The 23,231-nt window shown below is 36.1% G+C and overlaps 1 protein-coding gene across 1 annotated transcript; it reads right to left on the bottom strand.

Moving 5' to 3' along the window:
* Positions 1 to 133: 133 nt before the first annotated feature.
* Positions 134 to 22,505, bottom strand: LOC149840287 (uncharacterized). Its single transcript, XM_090005040.1, has 5 exons — positions 22,422 to 22,505; positions 22,171 to 22,293; positions 21,433 to 21,549; positions 2,772 to 3,202; positions 134 to 850 (listed from the first exon to the last, which is right to left on the bottom strand). Exons 1-5 carry the CDS (start codon positions 22,503 to 22,505, stop codon positions 469 to 471), a joined length of 1,137 nt encoding a protein of 378 aa, XP_089861166.1. The 3' UTR covers positions 134 to 468.
* Between the last annotated feature and the right edge of the window lie 726 nt (positions 22,506 to 23,231).

The raw sequence follows: 23,231 nt of genomic DNA, 5'->3' as shown, positions 1-23,231 counted from the left end.
GGATGCTAAGTTAAAATTTCGTTGTGTAAGAAGATTACGTGCGAGAAACACGTGCGTTCCTTGGCTTGAAATGCAAGAAATTTGGCCTTGGAATTTAGCTCGTGACACCCACAAAGCTTATCTGTGATTCTCATTTTCTAAAAATGTGTGTATAGATTGAATAAGAGAAGTGCGTTCCATCAAAATGTGTGTAGATTGAAAAAGAGAAGCGTGTTCTATCAAAGAGAGCACGTACCAGAAGTTCAAATTCAGAACTTCCCGTTAGGTTCAAGCTGCACAGTACTAGTTCCCATAATTCTACAATACATCAATGCATGCTCATCCAATAGGAGAATAAACAAGGGAAAATTTTAAAATCAAGTTAGCGCCTCTTCTTCAACCTTGCTTTGTCAGATAAAGTTTGAGGCGTCAGAGGATTATGTCCAGTGGCATTCTTAGCAGAATGGGCCCTTGAAGATTCATCTTCAACTACAGCAATCTCAGATGAATATTTTTAACTCTCCATGAGATAAGAATGCTAGATACTATCCCCAGAACAGGAAGTAAGTAGGATAGGATCTGAGATTGAGATTTGGAAGTTGAAGCAATGGCTGCACCAGCTAGGCTGCCAACAGAAGCATTCTGCAAGATCATGGGGATGCAGCCAATAACTGTTGGGAGAAGGAAATCGACCAAGAAACGAACATCTGTTGCAGCCAATGCATAGTTGATTATATAAGATGGGATTGGAAAGAAGCGAGCCAAGAGGACAAATCTCCAACCATCTCGTGCAACTCCTCTAGCAAGCAGGTGGAAATATTTGCTCCTCTGTGCCCATTCCAATGCAGAACTTGAGCTCCGTAAAACTATCCTGAAATGAACGAAAAAACAAGTCACAAAACAAACAAGTTCTTTAGAAAACAGGTTTCCTGTTAACAAAAGCATAAATAACTGCTTTCCTGATACATAAAACTCTTGGTGTCTTGTCATGTTTTTTTCTGGACCAAAGCCAAAATGTAGGTCCATCACCAGGACTAATTCTTGGGCAACCAAATCTAAGATGCCAAAGGTTTCCAAATGGCCATAGTATTTTTTTCCAAATAATTCCTCATTAGGAAGAAGTGATCTACGAATACAGCATGACCATAGTCCATTGCTTTGTAGATCCATTGTTCTCCCCAGATGGTTATAAGGTTTTTACTAATTCCTAATGGTATAAAAAGTTTATCAATTGCTTAACCACAGATTCTGTCAGGAACAAGAACTACTGGGACTTGTATGGTGTCCAACAGATTGGTACAAAATTACAACTTCCATGGTAAACAAAAAAAAACCATGATATTGAGGTTACTAGCTAGAGAGAAAGAGCTTCAGTTTTCCTATAGTGATCCGAAAATGCACATGCAAAAATCACATTCAGATAACAATAAAATACTTCAGCATTTTCTACAGATGCAATTGATTGTATTTTTCATGATTGTTTTTTAATGTATTACCTGTCTACTAGTCTGACCTCTATATCAAAAGATCAAGCAATAACAATTGCTTTGCAGGTTTGAATTTAATAAACACAAGCGAATATGAAAACTATTTCTTGAGTTGATGGCATTATTATCGAACCAATAACTAGATCTCGTATCTATTCAAAGTAAATGTTCTAGATCCAAGAAATAAAATAACGCAATTAGATTTGTTGATAAGTTCTTGTACAGAGTTTAGCTAGATTAGGAACATTGGATTTTGGAGGTTATTTTATATTATCAGGATAAATATTTCATGGAAACTTGTTTGGGAATGGGTGAATTTCTACTTAGAATTTCTTAGGAAGATTGGCTTCTATATATGAGTTTCTTATGGTTTGTTTTTGAGATGTATATGTGCAATGGATCTGTTATTGAAGGTTTTAGTTTTCTGGTTATCATTCAAAAAAGGTAAATCTATGTAAGTGCTAACCTTGTAGATTCAAGGGTGCTTATAAGAGAAGATGATCCTACATACTAATTCCCCCTAAGTTCATCTTATTTTCTACCTCTCACATAATTCATTGCAATAAAGTTTCAATCATGTAAAGTATGGCAACCATCTGCCATAGTCACATATTACCAACAAAATTAGATATACATAGAGGAGTCATGTAGGAATAAGGACAGAGAAATCCATGCCATTGCTACAACACGATGTCCGGTGAAAATATTCAGTATCTCTTCCTACAAAATCAGAAAGCTAGTCAAGCCATAGAAAACCCCAAATTTGGAGGTCCCTTTCCGCGTCACTGCTACAACAGGATGTTGGAAGAAAGACTGATTATATATATATCTCTAAATTCAGAATCCCTTTCTCATACACGGCTTGTTCCTATGCCACATCCGACAATTGCAAGAATTCATTGAAAAGTAGAACCACCATAAAAATACTTTCAGCATTTTCAGTATCATCAACATGAGCAATCAAGCATCTTGATTTCTCAACATGCTAGCGACCAATGATCACCGCTTGAAACTAATCAATAAACATAAAACAGAGCCCATTCAACACCAAAATCATCGTTTGTCATCCGTATATTCACAATGGTGGCATGAGAACACGCTTCATATTATTCCATCCACTTTTTTCGATTCAATTTTCTCCCTTTTTTTCCAACCAAATAAAGAACCGCACCCTTATTCCAACAATTCTGGTCGTTTTCCTCACAGAATTTCGTGGGCAATCGTGAAAAAATCAAATTACGCGTAGAGAAAACGAAAGCCGAGAAAATAATAAGACGTCGTTCCTGGCAAAGAGCGAATCACCACCTTACCGAATACGATTGATAAGAGAAGAAATCAAGCAAGTGGGTTATCACAGAAACAAAGCGACGAGGAAGGGGGTTGGAAGAGAGGGAGGCGCCGAGAATCTTGGCCGAGAAAACGCAGAGGACGCCAGGGAGGAAACCGAAGAGGATGGACGCCCCAGCCTCGAAGAAGATGGCGTAAGGCAAGCAGAGAGCGAAGGTGACAGTGTGGATCCCAACGTAGAGAGGGATCGCCCAGACCCCCAACCTCTCGGAGAGCTCTCTGAACCATCTGAGGGCCTCTTCTTTGCTCCAACCGCTGGGGTTTTTGATGACCACGGTGACGCCAGAGCCGCGGCGGCGACCAACGCCAAGCCGACTATCCTCATCGATGACGCCACTCTCTCTCTCTCTTTTATCTTTTACTTTGGTAACAGCAGAGTTTCCTTTTTTCTGCGTTGCGTTTCAGGAGTGTGAAAAACTCGGTGACCTCCGCTCTTTTGGGGTCGAAAACGCCCTCTGACTTCACGGTTTCCTCCCAACTACCAGGAGAATGATTTGTTGAGTAGAGCTATTGCTGTAAAGATAAAGCCTTTTGGCAGCAGACCATTAGCCACACCGCCCACAATTGAGGTTTTTGCAACAATGCACCTGACTGAATTACATAGTGGTAGCTGAGAGGGTGCAGTGTTCTCCACTGAACACAAATTCCCGTGTTCAAGTGCGTACGGAGAAATATCTTGGGACCTGCGAGTTGCCCCCAACATATAGATATGTATTGGACGAAAATGTCCTCTCGCTCTCCATAAATAGATTTGCACGTTTCGCCTTTGTTTTTAGCTTGCATTACAACACATGGCCACTTTCTCGTTCCTGCCTTATGTTAGATAGAAAACTTTTTGGGGTTCATTCCTATCTCATGAAAATAACTATAAATCGAACGACTGGTTCGATCATTGGTGGGCGTCATATAAAGATTTGTCAATCATCTCTTTTTACAGTCTTCTCTTCTTATTCGTTTTTGTTAGGCAATATGAAAAAAAGCAATGACGCACAAACATTCCAACAAGTGCCATTAAAGTGTGGTGAGTACATTTTTATGTCATCATACTATTGTTGAAGAACGTATAGCATCGTGAGTGCCATTAGGGCATTGTTTTGTTATTGTAGGTAGATTTTATCATTTCGACGATTGAAAACTTGAAGATATTTGTAAGGCAATGGGATCTGTTGACAAGAATGCTTGGTTACAGATGCGAGCAAGGGCCTCTACCCCATCCGGTATCGTCTATTCACTCAGTATATGCAATATAACGTAAATCACAATTGTAGTAACATGTATATCAATTTGTGAGATATTGTTTTATTTGTTAATATCGATTTATAATATATTATGCTGAATTGTTGTATATCGATTTGTAAGATATTATGTGTTTTCTAGTGTCCATTTATGAGATATTGTTTTGTTTGTTAATATCGATTATAATATATTATGTTGAATTGTTGTATATCGATTTGTAAGATATTATATGTTTTTTAGTGTCAATTTGTGAGATATTGTTTTGTTTGTTAATATCGATTTGTAATATATTATGTTGAATTGTCGTATATCGATTTGTAAGATATTATGTGTTTTCTAATATCGATTTGTGAGATATTGTTTTATTTGTTAATATCGATTTATAATATATTATGCTAAATTGTTGTATATCGATTTGTAAGATATTATGTATTTTTTAGTATCGATTTGTGAGATATTGTTTTTGTTGTTAATATCGATTTGTAATATATTATGTTGAATTATTGTATATCGATTTGTAAGATATTATGTGTTTTCTAGTATCGATTTGTGTGATATGGTTTTGTTTGTTATTATCGATTTGTAAGCTATTATGGTATTGCTTTGATACTGTGATTCATTTAATTGTTTCTTTGACTTGCTTAACTAATTGGTAATCATTGTTATATGCATCTTGAAGAAATCTTAGTAAACGTATGTGTTGGCTAACGCAAATTGATATTTTGCTCATGACAGTGTTGACCATATCAACTAGTTGCAGTGAAGAAGATGTATCTCAATCATTGGAAAGTCATAGAGCAACGAACATCTGTACTATCGACACACCTGAAGAAGTGAATATATGCACTAATGATGCACATGATAAGAAGAGTGCAGGCATTGGATTCACTCTTGACTTGAATATTCCAGCAGACGAAATGCAATTCGATAATGAGGTAGACGATCATGACAGTGTACTTGACAAAGGTGCAGGCACCTCAAGTCTACATGATAGTACACTTGACTATGTTTTCGTAGAGGGAATGCAATCTAATAATGAGAAAGCTGCATACAAATTTTACAATGATTATGTCTTAAAACTTGGCTTCAGTGTTAGAAGGTAGTATTGAGCAAAAAATGCACAGGGTGTCATGGTGAGAAAGGCATATGTTTGTTCTAAACAAGGTTGGAAGAATTCAAGTAAAAAATCAATAAGGAGCAAGTCAGATTCAAGATGTGGTTGTCCAGTGAGAATGGTGTTAAGAAGACTTCTGAATGGAAAATATGTAGTTTGTACTTTAATCAATGATCATAATCATAAATTAGCTTCTTCATTTATGACTCCTATGTTAAGGTCACATCATAAAGTAACTGAAGCGCATGCTACAATTGTTGAAATAACTAATAGTGTCAGCATTGCACTATAGAAGACATACAATTTGTACGCGCACATAGATGGTGGTCGCAAGAATGTATCATTCACATATATGGATCTAAGAAACCACTTGAGAAGGAAGAGGTCAGATAACATGAAGAATGGAGGAATATGTTCTTTGGTTGATTACCTACAGAAGCATTCAAGCAATGACCCTGGTTTCTTTAGTGCAATGCAACTGGATGAAGATGGGTATGCTGTGAATATGTTTTGTGCAGATTCAAAGTCAAGAGTAGATTATGAATGCTTCAATGATGTGCTTGTTTTTTATACGATAGTGAAGATTAATATGGAACAATAGTCATTTGCGTAGTTTGTCGGAGTGAACCATCACTCACGGAGTTGCATATTAGGCGGCGCTTTTTTGTATGACTAGACCAAGAAAACCTTTGAGTAGTTGTTCAGAGTATTTACACAGGCAATGAATGGGAAGCACCCTGGAGCTGTACTTACAGATGGTAATCATGCAATTGCGGCTGCGGTGTCTCATGTATGATTATATACACATCATCGCCTATGTTTGTGGCATATCTTTCAAAATGCAGCAAAAAACATAGGACACATTTTTAATTAGAAGACAGGGTTTGATAAAAAGTTTAGAAAGTGTGCACTTGAGAGTATAGATGAGGTCACCTTTATGTCAGATTGGAAGCAAATGATTCAGATGTACAACCTTGAAGACTGTGTGTGGTTACAACATTTATATGCAGACAAAGAGAAGTGGGCATTGGCATATGGGAGACAATACTTTTGTGTAGGTATAATAAGCACACAAAGAGTTGAATCTATGCATGTCACACTGAAAAAAACCTTGTATTCATGTTTAACAATGTTTCACTTTATAGAATAGTATGAATTATTTGTAGACGGTCTTAGACAGAATGAGCTTGAACAAGATGTGAAATGCTTCAACACCCGCCCTATAACTTTGGGCATGAAAATATTGATGTGACCTGCAGATCTGTATACACTAACTGTATTTGAATGAACTAAGAAGGAGGTTATACAGGTCATGAATTGCAACATATAAGGATATATGCAATATGGAAATATGCACAAATGCCATGTTGTATGGGAGGGCGAAGAGCAACTAAAAATAAAAGAATCACATGTTACGTACAATGTTGACAACAGAACAGTTGAATGTACATACAAAATGTTTGAATTCAAAGGTATTTTATGTTGTTATACATTAAAGACACTTAATCAAGAGAAGATACAAGAAATACATGAGTCATATATAATGCGAAGATGGACGAGACAAGCAAAGATTGAACTGCTGGATATAAATAATGTCAATCCATCTAGTGTTGATGAGAAGTGCCACATAGCCTCCCGTTACCAACAACTATGTAGGTCATTATTGCATGTTGCAGATTTGGCATCGAAAAGCAAAAAAGCCTATGTATGTATGAGAAAAGTATCAAGAGAATTACTTGAAAAAGCACAGTTAATTCAACATGAGTTTGTTGCAGCTCATGAAGACCAATCTAAGAAAATGGGATCAAACAGCATAGGTAAAAATCACGCTTCTCCTAACTCTTATAAGAAGTTGCACCAAAGTGTAAACATCATCTTCGACAAGTTAGAAGTAAATATTGTAGATTATGATGAAAATATTCACCTAGCGAAGGGTATCAAAAGGAAACATGCCTCTGATCGTAGTCGTCGGAGGACAAAGGGTGCACTGGAATTGGTTGGCAAGAAAATGTTTAAGAAACAACCAAGTCATTTGCATGAACAGATATGTAATATAGTATATTGCTTCCCATGTAAATTGTATTATATGCAACTTATCAATATCTAACTTGTGTAATTTCCAACATGCAACAATACCCTACTGACGTGCACTACAACGTTGGAACCTGCAATCCTCCTGACCTGTTTGAGTAGAATGATGGCATGAGTTTAACAAGTCTTTTGGTATGTAACAATTTTGGAAGGATGTTTGCATTTCTTGTTGAACTTAATATAGTGTCTGATATTATTTTGTTTCATGACAGACGCAGTTTAATTCAAAAGTGAGCAACGCAACACAGAAATCACGTGTAGATTCTTCAGCTACAAAATAGTTGGAGCATTTAACTTTCATTAGTGTAAATCATTGTAATGTTTAGTATTCTATAATTTTTTGTTGTAATTCTATAATTTTTTATTGTAAATCGATAATTCTTTATTATAATTCTATAATTCTTTGTTGTAATTCTATAATTCTTTGTTATAATGTTATAATTCTTTATTGTAATTCTATAATAGAAATCATACTACAAATATCATAAAAATCGACACTAAAAAATACACAATATCTTATAAATCGATATACAGCAATTGAGCATAATATATTACAAATCGATACGGCAATTCAACATAATAGCTTACAAATCGATATTAACAAACAAAAACATATCTCATAAATCGACACTAGAAAACACATAATATCTTACAAATCGATATACGACAATTCAACATAATATATTACAAATTGGTATACGGCAATTCAGCATAATATCTTACAAATTGATATATGGCAATTCAACATAATATATTACAAATCGATATTAACAACCAAAACAATATCTCACAAATCGACACTAAAAAACACATAATATCTTACAAATCAATATACGGCAATTCAGCATAATATATTACAAATCGATATTAAAAAAAATAATATCTCATAAAAATCGATATAATATCCTATAAATTTATAGTAGACATCATGTTAGGAAGCAATATCTGCAAATCGGTGATAAAATATCATAAAAATCGAGAGAGAAATTCCTATTAATAGCTTAGAAATCGATATTAAGAATAAGCATACAAATCAATATTAAGAATCGATTTGTAATATATTATGCAATATTATATCGATTTGTAAGATGTGTCGATTTGCAAGATATTTGTATTATGATTTTGAAACGTGTGCCTGCAGAATTTACATTATTGTGATTTGTGCACTTGAAGTGGCAATTTGCGTATTCAAAACACGTGTACCAGGTGCATAATTTTGGTTTATGGATCAATGTGAATTTTTTACAGTCTTACAAAATTTGTATACAGAGTCTATAAAATCTTTTATAAATGTCTGTACACAAAAAATTTGTCATGTTTGGGAAATTGAATGTTGAACCAAAAATTTCTCTCTCTCTCGACAGTAGAACGTAACCCTCTTCACATTATCCTTGAGAATAGATAGACATTTAAAATGACTTTCTCTTATTCCTGGAGGCCTCACGTCGTTCATTGCTTTCTAGGTAATCTTGCAGGTTGGGTTTTTGTATCTTTCGCAATTAGATAATCCATCAATTTTTCTCATAGTTCTATGCAGAATCCAGGTATATCATCCTGAAATAAAAAACCGAAAGTCAGACCAATATAGAAATGTAGTCACCAATAATATAGGATAATAAAACATGTTTAAGTGTACAACATACAACGGTGAATTTTGGTTCTCGTCCATAGTATATTGCTTTAATATACTTCATTACAAAGATGCACAATCGACGCTATTATTTTGTAAAGGAGCATCTTCTGCGACGTGAAGCCTCCACGGGCCAATGACGACACCCAACATGTCTCTGAAAAATCCAACTTGTGCTTTATGCAAAAGCAAATAAATTCTAGGCCACGGTACAAGATACAGTAATCTTATAGATAAAAACTTACCAAATGCACAATGTCATGGTCTACACCAATGTTAAAGTCCAAGGAGTTGTATAACCATATTTTTTTTTTGTACATCCAACACGTATAAGACCCAATGCTTTTCTGATTGCCACAATGTAGGAATCAATATCTGCAAATCGATTATAAAATATCTTACAAAATTGATATAGAAATGTATATTGATAGCATAAAAATCGATGTTAAGAATCAACATATAAATTGATATTAAGATCAAAACAATATCTTAAATCGATATTAGGAATCAGTATAGAAATTGATATTAAGAATCAGATCAATATCTTAAATCGATATGAAAATTCCTATTAATGGCATAAAAATAGATATTAAGAACCAGCATAGAAATCGATATTAAGAATCAAAACAATATCTTAAATCGATATTAAGAATCAACATAAAAATCGATATTAAGATTCAGAATAATATCTTAAATCGATTTAGAAATTCGTATTGATATCTTAAAAAATGATATTTAGAATCAAAACAATATCTTAAATTGATATTAAGAATCAGCATAGAAATCGATATTAAGAATCAAAACAATATCTTAAATTGATTTGGAAATTCCTATTGATATCTTAAAAATTGATATTTAGAATCAACATAGAAATCGTTATTAAGAATTAAAACAATATCTTAAATCGATATGCAAATTCCTATTGATAGCTTAAAAATCGATATTAAGAATCAAAACAAGATCTTAAATAGATTTAACATCTTACAAATCGATATGGTCGCAAACCTTTTCACTTGACCAAAAGTCTTACATTTGGTCATTGTTACCCCAGTATTGTAGTCCATCTAGAAATCCAGCCGCGTATGGCATTCGACGGACGATACTCTGTTGAACAAAACAATAATAATAGTAAGTTTAAAATACGAAGGTACATTAGTAAATCAAAAAAGAAAATAAACATATAAGATAACTGATATACCATAAAATAAGGGTTGACGACGCGGACCGATATGGTTGTTTTCTTGCTTTGAATATACATGACGAAATCATGTATAGTTTGTTTACAACAAACATGCACTTGTTAATATACATACCCATGGCATACATAAATGTATAACTAATAAGGGTTTCATATGTATAAAATTACTGATAGTATTTCCTTCTGCAAATTCATCTTGCATCTAGTCGATGTTCTCTTGGAGCACTTTGCTAAGTTTTATGTCACCTTGTTTTGTGGATGTTGCACTGAAATTAGCTGAATATTCAGTAAATGAATTGTAGCATTATATTCAGTAAATGAACTATAAATGACATAAAAAAGATGAAGCAGGTTAAAGGAATCAAAGGTACCCTTTTTTGTGGACGTTCGACTGAATCGTAGCGTCCTTCTTCGACATCGATACAGCTTTTACGATGAAGAAGGTTAAAGAAAACGTCGGTTTTTCTATTTGTTGCTCACAAAGCAGGTTATAGTAAAAGCTTTAGTTCTTCTTTAAATGAAATGTCGCTTGTTCCATGCTTTTAAAGGAAACGTCTTGTGTTCCTTGCAGAACACACTACTAAAGTTATGTGATGCTTCATTCATTTTTATGTCTTCACGTTGTTTCGCGCCCCGCCCATTTTCAAAAATCATGCCCAAAGAATATAATAAATAAATAAATTACATTACGCATTAATTAAAAGACATTGTTTCATTTGCTAGTATCATCAAAACGATGTTAGTACGTGTAAATGAATGACACATCGCATAACATCAGTAGTGTGTCAGATGACGTTTTACTAAACTCTAAACCCTAAACTAATGTTATGTGACGTTCCTTGCTCTTAAAGAAAACACTATAAATAATAAACCCTAAACCAGTAATCGCTTAACGATTGAGCAAACCTAAGTACAAATTATGGTAACTTCATAATCGCTATACGTAGTAATCGCTATACTTAGTAATAGCTATTACAGGAATCGCTATACATAATAAACTCAAAACTAGTAAACGCTATAAGATTTAGCAAACGTAAGTATAAATCATGGTAACTTCATAATCGCTATATCTATTAATTGCTATACTAAGTAATCGCTATCATAGGAAATGCTATAAATAATAAACCCTAAATCAGTAATCGCTATACGATTTAGCAAACGCAAGTACAAATCATGGTAACTTCATAATTGCTATATTAAGCAATCGCTATTATAGGAATCATTATACATAATAAACTCAAAACTAGTAATCGCTATATGATTTAGCAAACGTAAGTACAAATCATGGTAACTTCATAATCGCTATACCTATTAATCGCTATACTAAATAATTACTATCATAGGAATCACTATAAATAATAAACCCTAAGCTAGTAATCGCTATATGATTTAGCAAACGTAAGTACAAATCATGGTAACTTCATAATCGCTATATATAGTCATCGCTATACAGAGTAATCGCTATCACAGGAATCGCGATACATAATAAACCCTAAGTCAGTAATTGCTATACGATTTAGCAAACATAAGTACAAATCATGGTAACTTTATAAATCATTGTTGCTTTAAACGTACAAATCGTTGCTTCGAATGTTCAAATGGTTGTAGAAATTTCACCCTATATAGTACATATCATTATAACGTTTGGAATACATAAGTAAAGGAAACTTGTACGCTTTTTCAAACTTAAGTTTATGTAGTCTTGTCAATTTTTTAGTGGCACTTCTATGTTACACTTATTAATGAAAGAATTATATAATTATAACAAAGAATGATAGAATTACAACATAGAATTATCGGGATACACAAATCATATAATATGTTTATTCACTGGCACTTGACGACTCAGATGGATATACAAATCGTCTCTTTCTTTGCCTTGGTGGAGTCTCTTTATTTGGTGGCCTTTTTGTTCCCTTGATCTTATTAAACCCACTGGTAATCATCTCAACCAGTGACTCAATTTGTCTTTCCAAATTTTGCATGTCCTTCCATAACTCCTTATTCTCCCTCTCCAGCATCGCTAACCTTTTGTCGGTCAATACCTTCTCCTTTGGGAGTTGTGTTTGCTCTTTATCATGTACTGCAATAGAGGAAATCGTAGTATCCGCCAAAGGGACACGATGGATGTTACATCTATGTTGAAAGATGACATGCTCGGGGATAAGAGTGACCATACTTTCAGGTTGCTTCTCTTCAATCTGTCGATTTCGACGCATGGGTTGCCAATATTATTTGAAATAGTTGAGGTTATATTGTCGTTCTTTATAATCATATGGTATGGCACGAACACCTCATTTGTTTCAGCTATCCAATTGTTTCCTGAAGCATTCGTGCCAATTCACGTTCTTGGTCCCACCACTATTCATCTTCCTTCTTAATACCACAGGCACTTTTGGTATTGACTGTCCCAAGCCAGCTTGTAGGAGTACTTGACTACCATGTTGCAACTCGGCTTCACATTTGCTAAAGAGCCAAATATCGCAGACAGACAGTCTCATAGCCACAGCAACAACCTCTTTGTCCTCGTCCTCCCCATCTCCATACGGTCTCCACACAACCTGTACAATCGAGATTGTGGTTTAGATATAGACATAATTATTCATGCAAAATACTGAATGTGATAATGATTTATACTAAGAAAGACAAAATCCTAAAGCGATGATTACTTAAGAATGCTAAACATTACAACGATTTACGCTAATGAAAGTTAGATGCAAATGCGATAACGATTTGTACTAAGAAAGACAAAATTCTAAAGTGATGATTACTTAAGAATGCTAAATATTACAATAATTTACGCTAATAAAATTTAGATGCAAATGCGATAACGATTTGTACTAAAGAAAAAAAAATCCTAAAGTGATGATTACTTAAGAATACTAAACATTACAATGATTTACGCTAATGAAAGTTAGATGCTAAGGAGATAATGATTTGTACTAAGGAAGACAAAATTCTAAAGTGATGATTACTTAAGAATATTAAACATTATAACGATTTTAAACCACAAACCGCAGGGCCACACTAAGGATGCAAGGCGACAATATGCTCCCATGTCTAGGCCTACTAAAATAATATATTAGTAAGACTACAATCTTCAACGAGCTTAGTCTATAAGTACTAAATATGTAATAAACAAATACCTGAACAAATGGCCAAAAACCACTGATGGTTTTCATACTCTTACTTGCACGGTAAAGTTGACTGTACAAGTGTGCGAGCATAGCAACAACCCATGCCCAGTTGTCGACTTCATCTAAGTCTTTCAGGAACTGCAGTCATAAGTAACTTATTCTCAAACCAGAACAATCAAAAAATAAAGTAAGTCCAAAAAAATAAAGAAAGAAGTCACGCAACTCTTGGTCAGCCGCTTCAGATGCACATGTAGCAGACCGGCCTTCCCATTTATTACATAAAAAATAAACTTTCATCGATGAGGAATTGCTTCCGCCAGAAATACACTCACGTTATTCCTCCATCAATATTCCTAGAAGGGTCGTGCACTCGTCCCTTAGGTTGTAGTTTGAATCTCGTGTTAGGACAGCACTTCCATGGCACTTAAGACCCGTAATCTATGCCACATCTTTTAGGGTCATGGAGATCTCAAAACCCCCAAACTGGAACATGTTTGTCTTATGGTTTCACTTATTGAGCAGATGGGTCATGGTGTTTCAACAATTTTAAAAATAATGTTGGTCTAGAAGGTCACTGAAGTGCATATTTCGTAATCGGTCCTTCTGATATTCACTCAGCTTTCTGTATTATGACAGAACTATAGGCTACTGACACCGGCCTTTCAGCTTTTCACCTGCTGCTCTGCTTCTCTTCTAATCTGCATGTAACACAAAATATCAAATCACAATTAGTCGCATTATACATAGTAATCACTATAAATAATAATCGTTATACATAATAATACCTATCACAGTAAATCATGGCCGACTGGAGTGATTTGTGTATCAAATCACTTTTAACAAACGTCATTTCATTTGCTCGTATCATCACTATACAATTTAGCAAACTTAAATACAAATCGTGGTAACCTCATAATTTCTATACATAGTAATCGCTATCATAGTAATCATTGTCATAGTAATTGCTATCATAGTAATCGCTATCACAGTAATCGCTATACAGAGTAATTGTTATACAAAGTAATCGCCATCGCAGTAATCACTATATAGAGTAATCGCTATACATAGTAATTGCTATACATAGTAATTGCTATACATAGTAATCACTATCACAGTAATCGCTATTCATAGTAATCGATATACATAATAATACCTACAATAGTACATCATGATATACAGTAGTGATTAACGTACCTTGGTCACACTTTTTTCTTCTTCATCTCCTTCCTTCCTCTGCTTTTGTACTTCTTTCGCTCCTTCGCGTCCATCCTCTGTTTTTTTCTTTCCCTTTCCTTCTCTTATTCCTGCTTCTTCCTTTCTTTTTCCTTCTCTTCCTCGTCTTCCTTCTCCTTCCTATTGTCATTCCTTCTCTTCCTCCTCCTCTTTCTCCTTCCTATGTCTTTCCTTCTCTTCCTCATCCTCCTTCTCCTTCCTTTGTCTTTCCTTCTCTTCCTCGTCCTCCTCCTTCCTTTGACTTTCTTTCTCTTCCTCAACCTGAATCTGCTTCATTTGCCTTTCCTTTTCCTTTTTCTTCAATTGTCTTTGCTTCTCTTCCTCCTCCTCCTTCTTTTTCAACGGTCTTTGCTTCTCTTTCTCCTCCTTCTTCTTCTTCAATTGCCTTCACTTCTCTTCCTCCTTCTCCTTATTCTTCCTTTGATTTTCCCTCTCCTCATCCTCCTCCTCCTCCTCCTTCTTTTGCCTTCGCTTTTCTTCCTCCTCTTTATTCTTCCTTTGCTTTTTCCTCTCCTCCTCTTCCTCTTTCTTTTGCCTTTGCTTCTCTTCCTCCTTCTCCTTATTCTTCCTTTGCTTTTTCCTCTCCTCCTCCTCCTTTTGCCTTCGCTTCTCTTCCTCCTCCTTATTCTTTCTTTGTTTTTCCCTATCCTCCTCATCCTTCTTTTGCCTTGATTTTCTTTGCTTTTTTTCATTATCATCCTCCTTCCTTTGCTTTTGCTTCTCTTTGTCATCCTTCTTCTTCTTTTTCATCTTTACTTCTTCCTCATCATTTTCGTTGGATTATCATCTTTAATATCTGACGGATTAGGCTTTGCTTTATACTTTATCAGCAATTGCTCTCTTTTTTTATCATTCTCAAGTGTCATTATTCTGTAGTACACTTCTAATTGCTCATACAAAGCATATTATTCAACGATTTCGTCAAGAGTCATCCCCTCTAACATCGAAGTGTTTTTTCTCTTACAAATGTAAGTCATTGGTAACCTGCACAACACAAAAACATCATTGTAAAATTTAGCAAACCTAAGTACAAATCATGTTAACTTCATAAATCATAAAAACATATGGTTACATGAAACTCACTGAGATAGCAAAGGGTGCTCTGGCGAAAGCAGACGACGACAAAGATTTTTTATGGCACGTTTAGGGGGAAATATTGCAAGGATCTCCTTTTATAGCAGAGGAGTTTAATGCTTATGGGACCCGCCAAAGATTTTATAATAAAATAACATATACCTTTAAGCGGTTTACGTTTTAGGCAGTTTACGCAATGATGTCTTTGTCGGCCACAATAATTTGCCTTTGTTACGAAAATATTGTCATAGTATAATGCAAATCGATGATCAAATATCATATAAATCGATATGAAATTCATGTTGATAGTTTATAAATCGATATACACAATCAACATGCAAATCGAGGGTTTAGGGTTAGGGTTTAGGTTTAGGGTTTACAGTTGAGGTTTAGGGTTTAGGGTTTTAGGGTTTAGGGCTTAGGGTTCGGGTTAGGGTTTGGGGTTAGGGTTAGGGTTAGGGTTAGGGTTTAGGTTTAGGGTTTAGGGTTTAGGTTTAGGTTTTAGGTTTAGGTTTTAGGGTTAGGGTTTAGGGTTTAGTAATATATTAAGGGTTTAGGGTTTAGCGTTAAGGTTTAGTAAGATATTAAGGGTTTAGGTTTAGGTTTGGGGTTTAGGGTTTAGTAAGATATTAAGGGTTTAGGGTTTATGGTATAGGGTTAGGTATAGTAATATATTATGCGATATTTATATCGATTTGTAAAATATTAAGTGCTTTCTAGTGTCGATTTGTTAGATATTTGTAGTATGTAATTGAAACCTGTGCGTGAGGAATTTACATTGTAGTGACATGAGGTGGCCATTTGCATGTTCAAATTGTTGCTCATTTAGCAATTTCTATGAAAATCGCTTCAAAGCGTCATACCTATAATTAAATAGTTGTCACGTGAATCGCTATTGTCAACAAGTATAAATCGCTATTGCATCAAACATATAAATTGTTCCTGCTTTAAACGTACAAATCGTTGCTTCAAACATATAAATCGATGTAGAAATTGCACCCTTCATAAGTACATATTGTTGTAATGTTTGGGCTTCAACAGTAAACATCATTGTACGATTTAGCAAACTTGAGTACAAATCTTGGTAACTTTATAAATCATAAATCGGTACTGCATTAAATATATAAGTTGTTGTTGCTTTAAATGTATAAATCATAAATCGCCTCAATGATTTGCCTTTGTTATGAAAATATGTGTCATTCATTTATAAAAGAAATGTCATTTCACATCCCGCTTGTTGTCAAAAATTAATATGCCTTGTGAGACTTGGATTCCGGTTGATGATTTATGCAATTTACGCAATGACGTCTATGTCGGCCACAACGATTTGCCTTTGTATAGAAAATATTGGAATAGTATAACGCAAATCGCGATTGTAGTAACATACTATCGATTTGTGAGATATTGTTTTGTTTGCTAATATCGGTTTATAAGTTATTATGTTGAATTTTCATATCAATTTGTAATATATTATGCGATATGTATATCGATTTGTAACATATTATGTGTTTGCTAGTGTCAATTTGTAAGATATTTGTATTATGATATTGAAACGTGTGTGTGCGGCATTTACATTGTTGCACGATTGCGGTGGGGATTTGCATATTCAAATAGTTGTTCATTTAGTGATTAAAATTGAAATCGCTTCACAGCGTCGTAGCTATCATTAAATCATTGTCACGTGAATCGCTATCGTCAATACACATATACGATAAGTCATTTCTTCATTTGCTTTTTCTTCTCTTCGCCATCCTTCTTCTTCTTCTTCTTCTTCTTCTTCATCATCATCTTTAGTTCTTCCTCATCTTTCTTCGTTTGCTTTTCATCGTCAATATCTGATGGATCAGGCTCTGCATAATAAATATCCAACAATTTGTTCCTATTTTTTTCATTCTCAATGTTTATTATATTTTGGTACTTTACATAACCCTCATATGTATCGGATTGGTGGATGATTTCTCCAAGAGTCATCCCCTCCAACGACGAAGGTTTTCTTGTCTTACGAATTGTAGTCATTGCTAACCTGCACAACACATAAATTTAACCGCAACATTATATGTTACAACTGCCTCTCCAACTATATATTATTATAAATTATCACATTCGTTACACAATCACCAACATTACAAGTCATCGCAATATTTGGCTTCATAAGTAAATATTGTTGTTGCATCGAACAAATCGTTACTGCATTAAATGTATAAATCATTGTTAAATTCAAACTTACAAATCGTTATAAAAATTTAGCCTTCATAAGTACAAATCGTGCTAACTGTTTTTTGATGCCCAGAAGGTGGATAGGTACAAATCGATTTGTTTCAGTATGAAAATAAGTGTTATTTAGCATGAATAGTACCACCAGTTGTAAGATTTAGCATTCAGATTTATAAATCGATTTGTTTACATAATGAATCCTTACACAAAACTCACTGAAAGGACACAAGTTTTGCTAATCTGACAGTGGAGGAGAAACACCTAGAAGGTAGATGCAGCCGATGGTGGCAATGATGCTCCGACGGTAGTAGATGACAAAAAGGGGTGCTCCAACGGCAGCAGACGACGGCAAAGGGGTGCTCCAACGACAACAGACGATGGCAAAGGCCGCATTGTCAAAGGGAGCTCATGTTACAGCAAATGGTGCATCGTCAAAGGGTGATTTGAAACGTTTAGGTCAACATATTGCAAGGAGCTTCTGTTAAAGCAGAGGGGTTTACTCCTTAGGACGAAAATGATGATGATTTTAACTCTTTCTGGAGGGAGGACATTTTTGTTCTTTACTCAAAATGTCATTTTATGGCGCTAATGACGAGAAAGGGTATTTAAGTCTTTGCAAACACAGCGAACTCTGATGCTAAGTGATGCCAACACGCACGGGGAAACGAGCCCCACATGCTTACATACGTGGTGCTCATTCAGACCCGAGAACACGCACAGAGGGAACATATAACCTGCTTTGGTGGTAGCTTCATTTTGAGGTTCTCTCATCTGTCAATTATATATATATACTCATTTTTTTAGTTAGGTTTTAAGACCTTTCAAAAATCATACTTTCAAGTATTTTTTTATATGTATCCAAGATGTTTTATGTCATTGTTTACTCAACAGAGAACATGCATTCCATTAAGATTTTTTTATGCTTAAATTCAAATGTGTATTTTAAAATGCTGAAAAAATAACTGTTGATATTATACTAAAATTTGATGATAAAATAGTTATAATTTTATAATAAATTAATTTAAAAAAAATATAAACACATCTGATGATTCAAATCGAGAAAAAATAATTGAAATTATGAATTTTAGAGTCCCAACAAAACCTAACAAAGGGGTATGACATCTCTCTCTCTCTCTCTCTCTCTCTCTCTCTCTCTCTCTCTCTCTCTCTCTATATATATATATATATATATATATATATATATATATATATATATATATATATATATATATATATATATATATATATATAGTTCAAATCCTTATCCATGCAGGCTCTCTATTAGTATTAGTGGTTGTCTTCTTCAGCTAAGGATTTGGAATTTGGAGCAACTTAACTTGTGTTGATGAGGCCACGTTTTATACCAATTAAGCTAATTTGATGAATAATAAGCTCATGCGGTTGTCCCTGGTCACGGCTTTAGCATGAGCCCCCTAAATTGGGCATGATCCTGCTACTCAGGCATTTCTTGTAAAAACAGGTAGTCTTAAGCTAGGTTTTATTCACCTCGAGGACCAGAGTCCAGACTAATCATGTCAACTAGCTATTTGTGGTGGCCCCGTGGGGTTTGGCTTAGTGGGATGGGGCCTAGGCCACTAGGTGGGTGGTTTCAAATCCCATGAGCATCACCCCAAAGCAAGCCGAAGCATGACGACTCCCTGAGAGCGAGGGGTAGGTTCTTGAAGTTTTACTTTGGCAGGACAGCAACCGTAAGTATATCAGGAGCCAGCTCGACTAGGTCTATGATCTTAGAGCAGTTTCTAAAAAAACTAGCTATTAGTAGTGGCTTTTTTGAGCCATTGTACATTGATTTGATGTGATGTGAAAAATTTGTCAAGGGAGCGAGCTTGCAATGTCATAGTTACCACCTTGTATTCTATTGCCATAAAAGGGTAATAAAAGTTTAATTGCGGTGCAACCAGGAGTGTGGTTTAACTTTATACCCTTTCATTTATCTTCGACCGCAAGAACTGTATGAAATGTTTCTTTTATTATGAATGAAATGTTTATGTTTCCCTCAAAAAAAACTTTATACCCTCCAATGAATCCACATGGAACATGGCCAACCACTTCAACTTAACTACACCTTGGTCTTCTTTCAACCTTCCTGACACTCCCCGCATCCTCACCACCAGGTAATGCATAAATATTTGATAAAAGCACATGATTTGAACTGTTTTGATGTTCAAATCTCTCTCTCTCTCTCTCTCTCTCTCTCTCTCTCTATATATATATATATATATATATATATATATATATATATATATATATATATATGAACGCACGTAACATCGGACAAGCTAAAGGCATCCATCTGATTTTTTCTTTTAGTTTTTTTTACTTTTAGTGGCTATCCAGGACCACCACTAAAAGTCGTAAAAATGCGCAATGTGCGATGGCTCACTTTTGTCTGATGTATTTATGTGTTTGATGAGACACACACACACACACACTATATATATATATATATATATAGAGAGAGAGAGAGAGAGAGAGAGAGAAATCAAAGATATCAACATTACGACAGGTTCAACAGACGTTGAAACCGGCAAACAAAACACACAGGACTCAGACCAACAAAGAACACATAAGCCAAAAAAGCACAAAATACAAATCAGAAACAAGACGATCAGTCTGGATTTGGGGGAGGCCTTAGCGGCAATTGGCACTGAAGATCAGGAAGAAAGATGTGTAACAAGGGGTATACATCCACCAGAATATAATTTACTAACTTGTTGAAATTAACCGGGATCTGCCTGAAAATAGCATTGTTGTGCGACATCCAAACAACCCACTAGGAAGAAAGCAACCAAGTTCTCCAAATGATCCGCCAACTTTTACATCTACGAACTGGCTGGGGTCCCCACAAGAGGTCCACAGCGAAAGACTCCTGACGCACGCACACTACCGGCTTATTCCAGGTAACCTTAAAGATATTCTGAAAGACTTGACATTCCCAGAATAGGTGTAGCGCAGATTCCTCAGCCCCCTCGCAGAGAGCACATCTACTCACAATACAAAAACCTATAGACTTGAGGAAGCTATCTGTCTGCACCCGATCTTGCAGAATAAGCCAAGCAAGGAAGCGCGCTCTTGAAGGAGGACCTTTGCCCCAGATAATCCTCGTATGGAACCGATTCATACCTGCTGGAAGGAGAGAAAGGTAGGTGTCTCTAGTACGAAAGAAGCCATTCTGGGAGATCGCTCTACATAGGAATTGGCTCTGAGCAACGTCGTCGCCCTCACCACCCCACACAACAGACCAAGCTTGAATCCACTCCGCAGATACGAAAGGGGCGACCTAATCGCACGCTGACCCCCAAACAAAGACTTCACCGATCCATATTTAGCCTGAAGGAGATTTGCACAAGGGGACCCCGGTTGGTGCGCAAGCTCACTTTGCTTAACAACAAGAAGAATACTTCTTAACCTGGAGTCCAAAATCCCCACCCCCTTCTATTCTGTGGCAGCCTTATAGTGTCCCAACCCACAAGGTGACGCTTGGTATTATTACCTTGCCCAGACCATAGAAACCTGGTCAATAACCCAAAGAGCTTCTTATTGATCCCCATAGGCATAAGAAACATAGACATAAAAAATTCTGGGCTCACATTTAAAACATGTTTGATGAGGGTAAGTCTGCCGGCAATCGAAAGGTAGGAGGCTTGTCAGGTCGAGATCTTAGTCTGAACCTTTTGTAGAGTGGTGTTCCAAGCAACTAATGGAATCCATGAGAGCTGAAGCGGCAGACCAAGGTAGGGGAAAAACTTATCCGAGGAGGCACACTGAAAGATCTTCTGACCGATGGCCTGCATATGTGGAGGAACATTGATCATGGAAATGCAGCATTTATCATTGTTTAGCGAGAGGCCCGACATCGATAGAAAAAAGAGGATGATGAGCTTGACTCTTAATATTTGTTGGATGGATCCAATGCCAAAAACAATCATGTCATCGGCGTAAGTAAGAATATTGCTCTGGAGCCTCTGAACTCCGAGTGGCTTAATAAAACCACACCCCACAGCTCTCTTGAGCAAGACCACAATGCCTTCAGAAACGGCGTTAAAAAGCAGAGGGGACAAGGGGCATCCTTGCCGAATACCACGCCCAACCTTGAACTACTTAGCACAAGCCCCATTAATCTGAACTTGGGATTGTGCATTTGTGACCAACTCACGCACCCAATTAGAAAAGCGTCAACCAAATCCAAAGTTCTCCAACATGTGAAAGAGGAAAGGCCAGTGCACCGAGTCATATGCTTTGTGAAAGTCAAGTTTAAGAGTAAAGAAAGGCCTTCCGCTAGACTTTAGAGAGTGAACCACCTCCGTGGCAAGAATAAATGAGTGATGCATTTGTCTATGGGGAATAAAAGCAAATTGAGCATCTGAAAAAATCTGATTAGCAACAGAGCGCATCCTGGTAGCCAATACCTTGGCGATGATCCGGCAGATTCCCCCTAAGACAGAGATAGGACGGTACCGTGCTATGTCCACCGACGTAGCGTCTTCAGAATAAGAGATATAATGGTCAGGTGATAGATAGACGGTAACCGGCTGTTACGGTGAAACTCAGCAAACATACTCAGAATATCACCCTTAACACATGTCCAAAAGGTGCGATAGAAGTCCACAGAATAACCATCAAAACCAGAGGCTTTCCATTCGAACAAAGTTGTTACTACCGCAAAGATTTCCTCTTCAGAAAAGGTCACTTGCAAAGACTTTGATAACGCATGGTCGATGCAACGAATGGAGTCCATACCCATCGACCCACCGGCCGAGAGGTTTTCGGTATAAAGCTTGATGAAGAAGTCAGTCACCGCTGGTAGGACCTGATCTCTTGAATGGTAGACACCTTCAATGCAAATGGAAGGAATGACATGCCTTCGATGCCTATGAGAGGTAACAGAATGAAAAAAGTGAGTATTTTCGTCACCCGCTTTAAGCCAAGTAGCACGAGACCGGTGCCTCTAGCGAATCTCCTCTTTCATGCACCACGACCGTAATAGCAGAGTCAGCTCTGCGGATCTAGCATTCAGGCTGGCAATACCGGAGTTCGACAGGGAGGCCGAGTCTGAGAGAGACTGGTGGATCGATGACAGCTCGTGCTCCCAATCCTCCATATGTTGAAATTTATTGATATGCCTTAAAAGAGAGAGAGAGAGAATGCTAGTGTGGGCTAAGGGTTCAGACATGTAAAGGGACAAGTGTAAAAGTTGATTAACTCGTATAGGCAAGGTTATTGATTTCAAACAGGGTTTTGGGAGAAAATTTGGTTCTTGCAGCAGAAATCCTAAATTTGGTCAGTGGGTTTCTTAAACACTAAGGTAAGTTCAGTACACATTTTAGGTTTAGAGGACACAGTAATGGAAAGATACAAAATTTTAAAATGGTCGGAATATTCAGGTCTGGATAAGGACAAGTTGGTTATAGTTCAGACTAAAAAATCTAATTTTCTGCAGTGGAGACTCAATTAGCCCTGAAAAATTGAG

The sequence above is a fragment of the Nuphar pumila genome, chromosome 4, assembly GCF_984573655.1.
Source record: "Nuphar pumila chromosome 4, dmNupPumi1.hap1.1, whole genome shotgun sequence".
NCBI lineage: Eukaryota > Viridiplantae > Streptophyta > Magnoliopsida > Nymphaeales > Nymphaeaceae > Nuphar > Nuphar pumila.
This window is presented reverse-complemented; position numbering and strand designations above follow the sequence as displayed.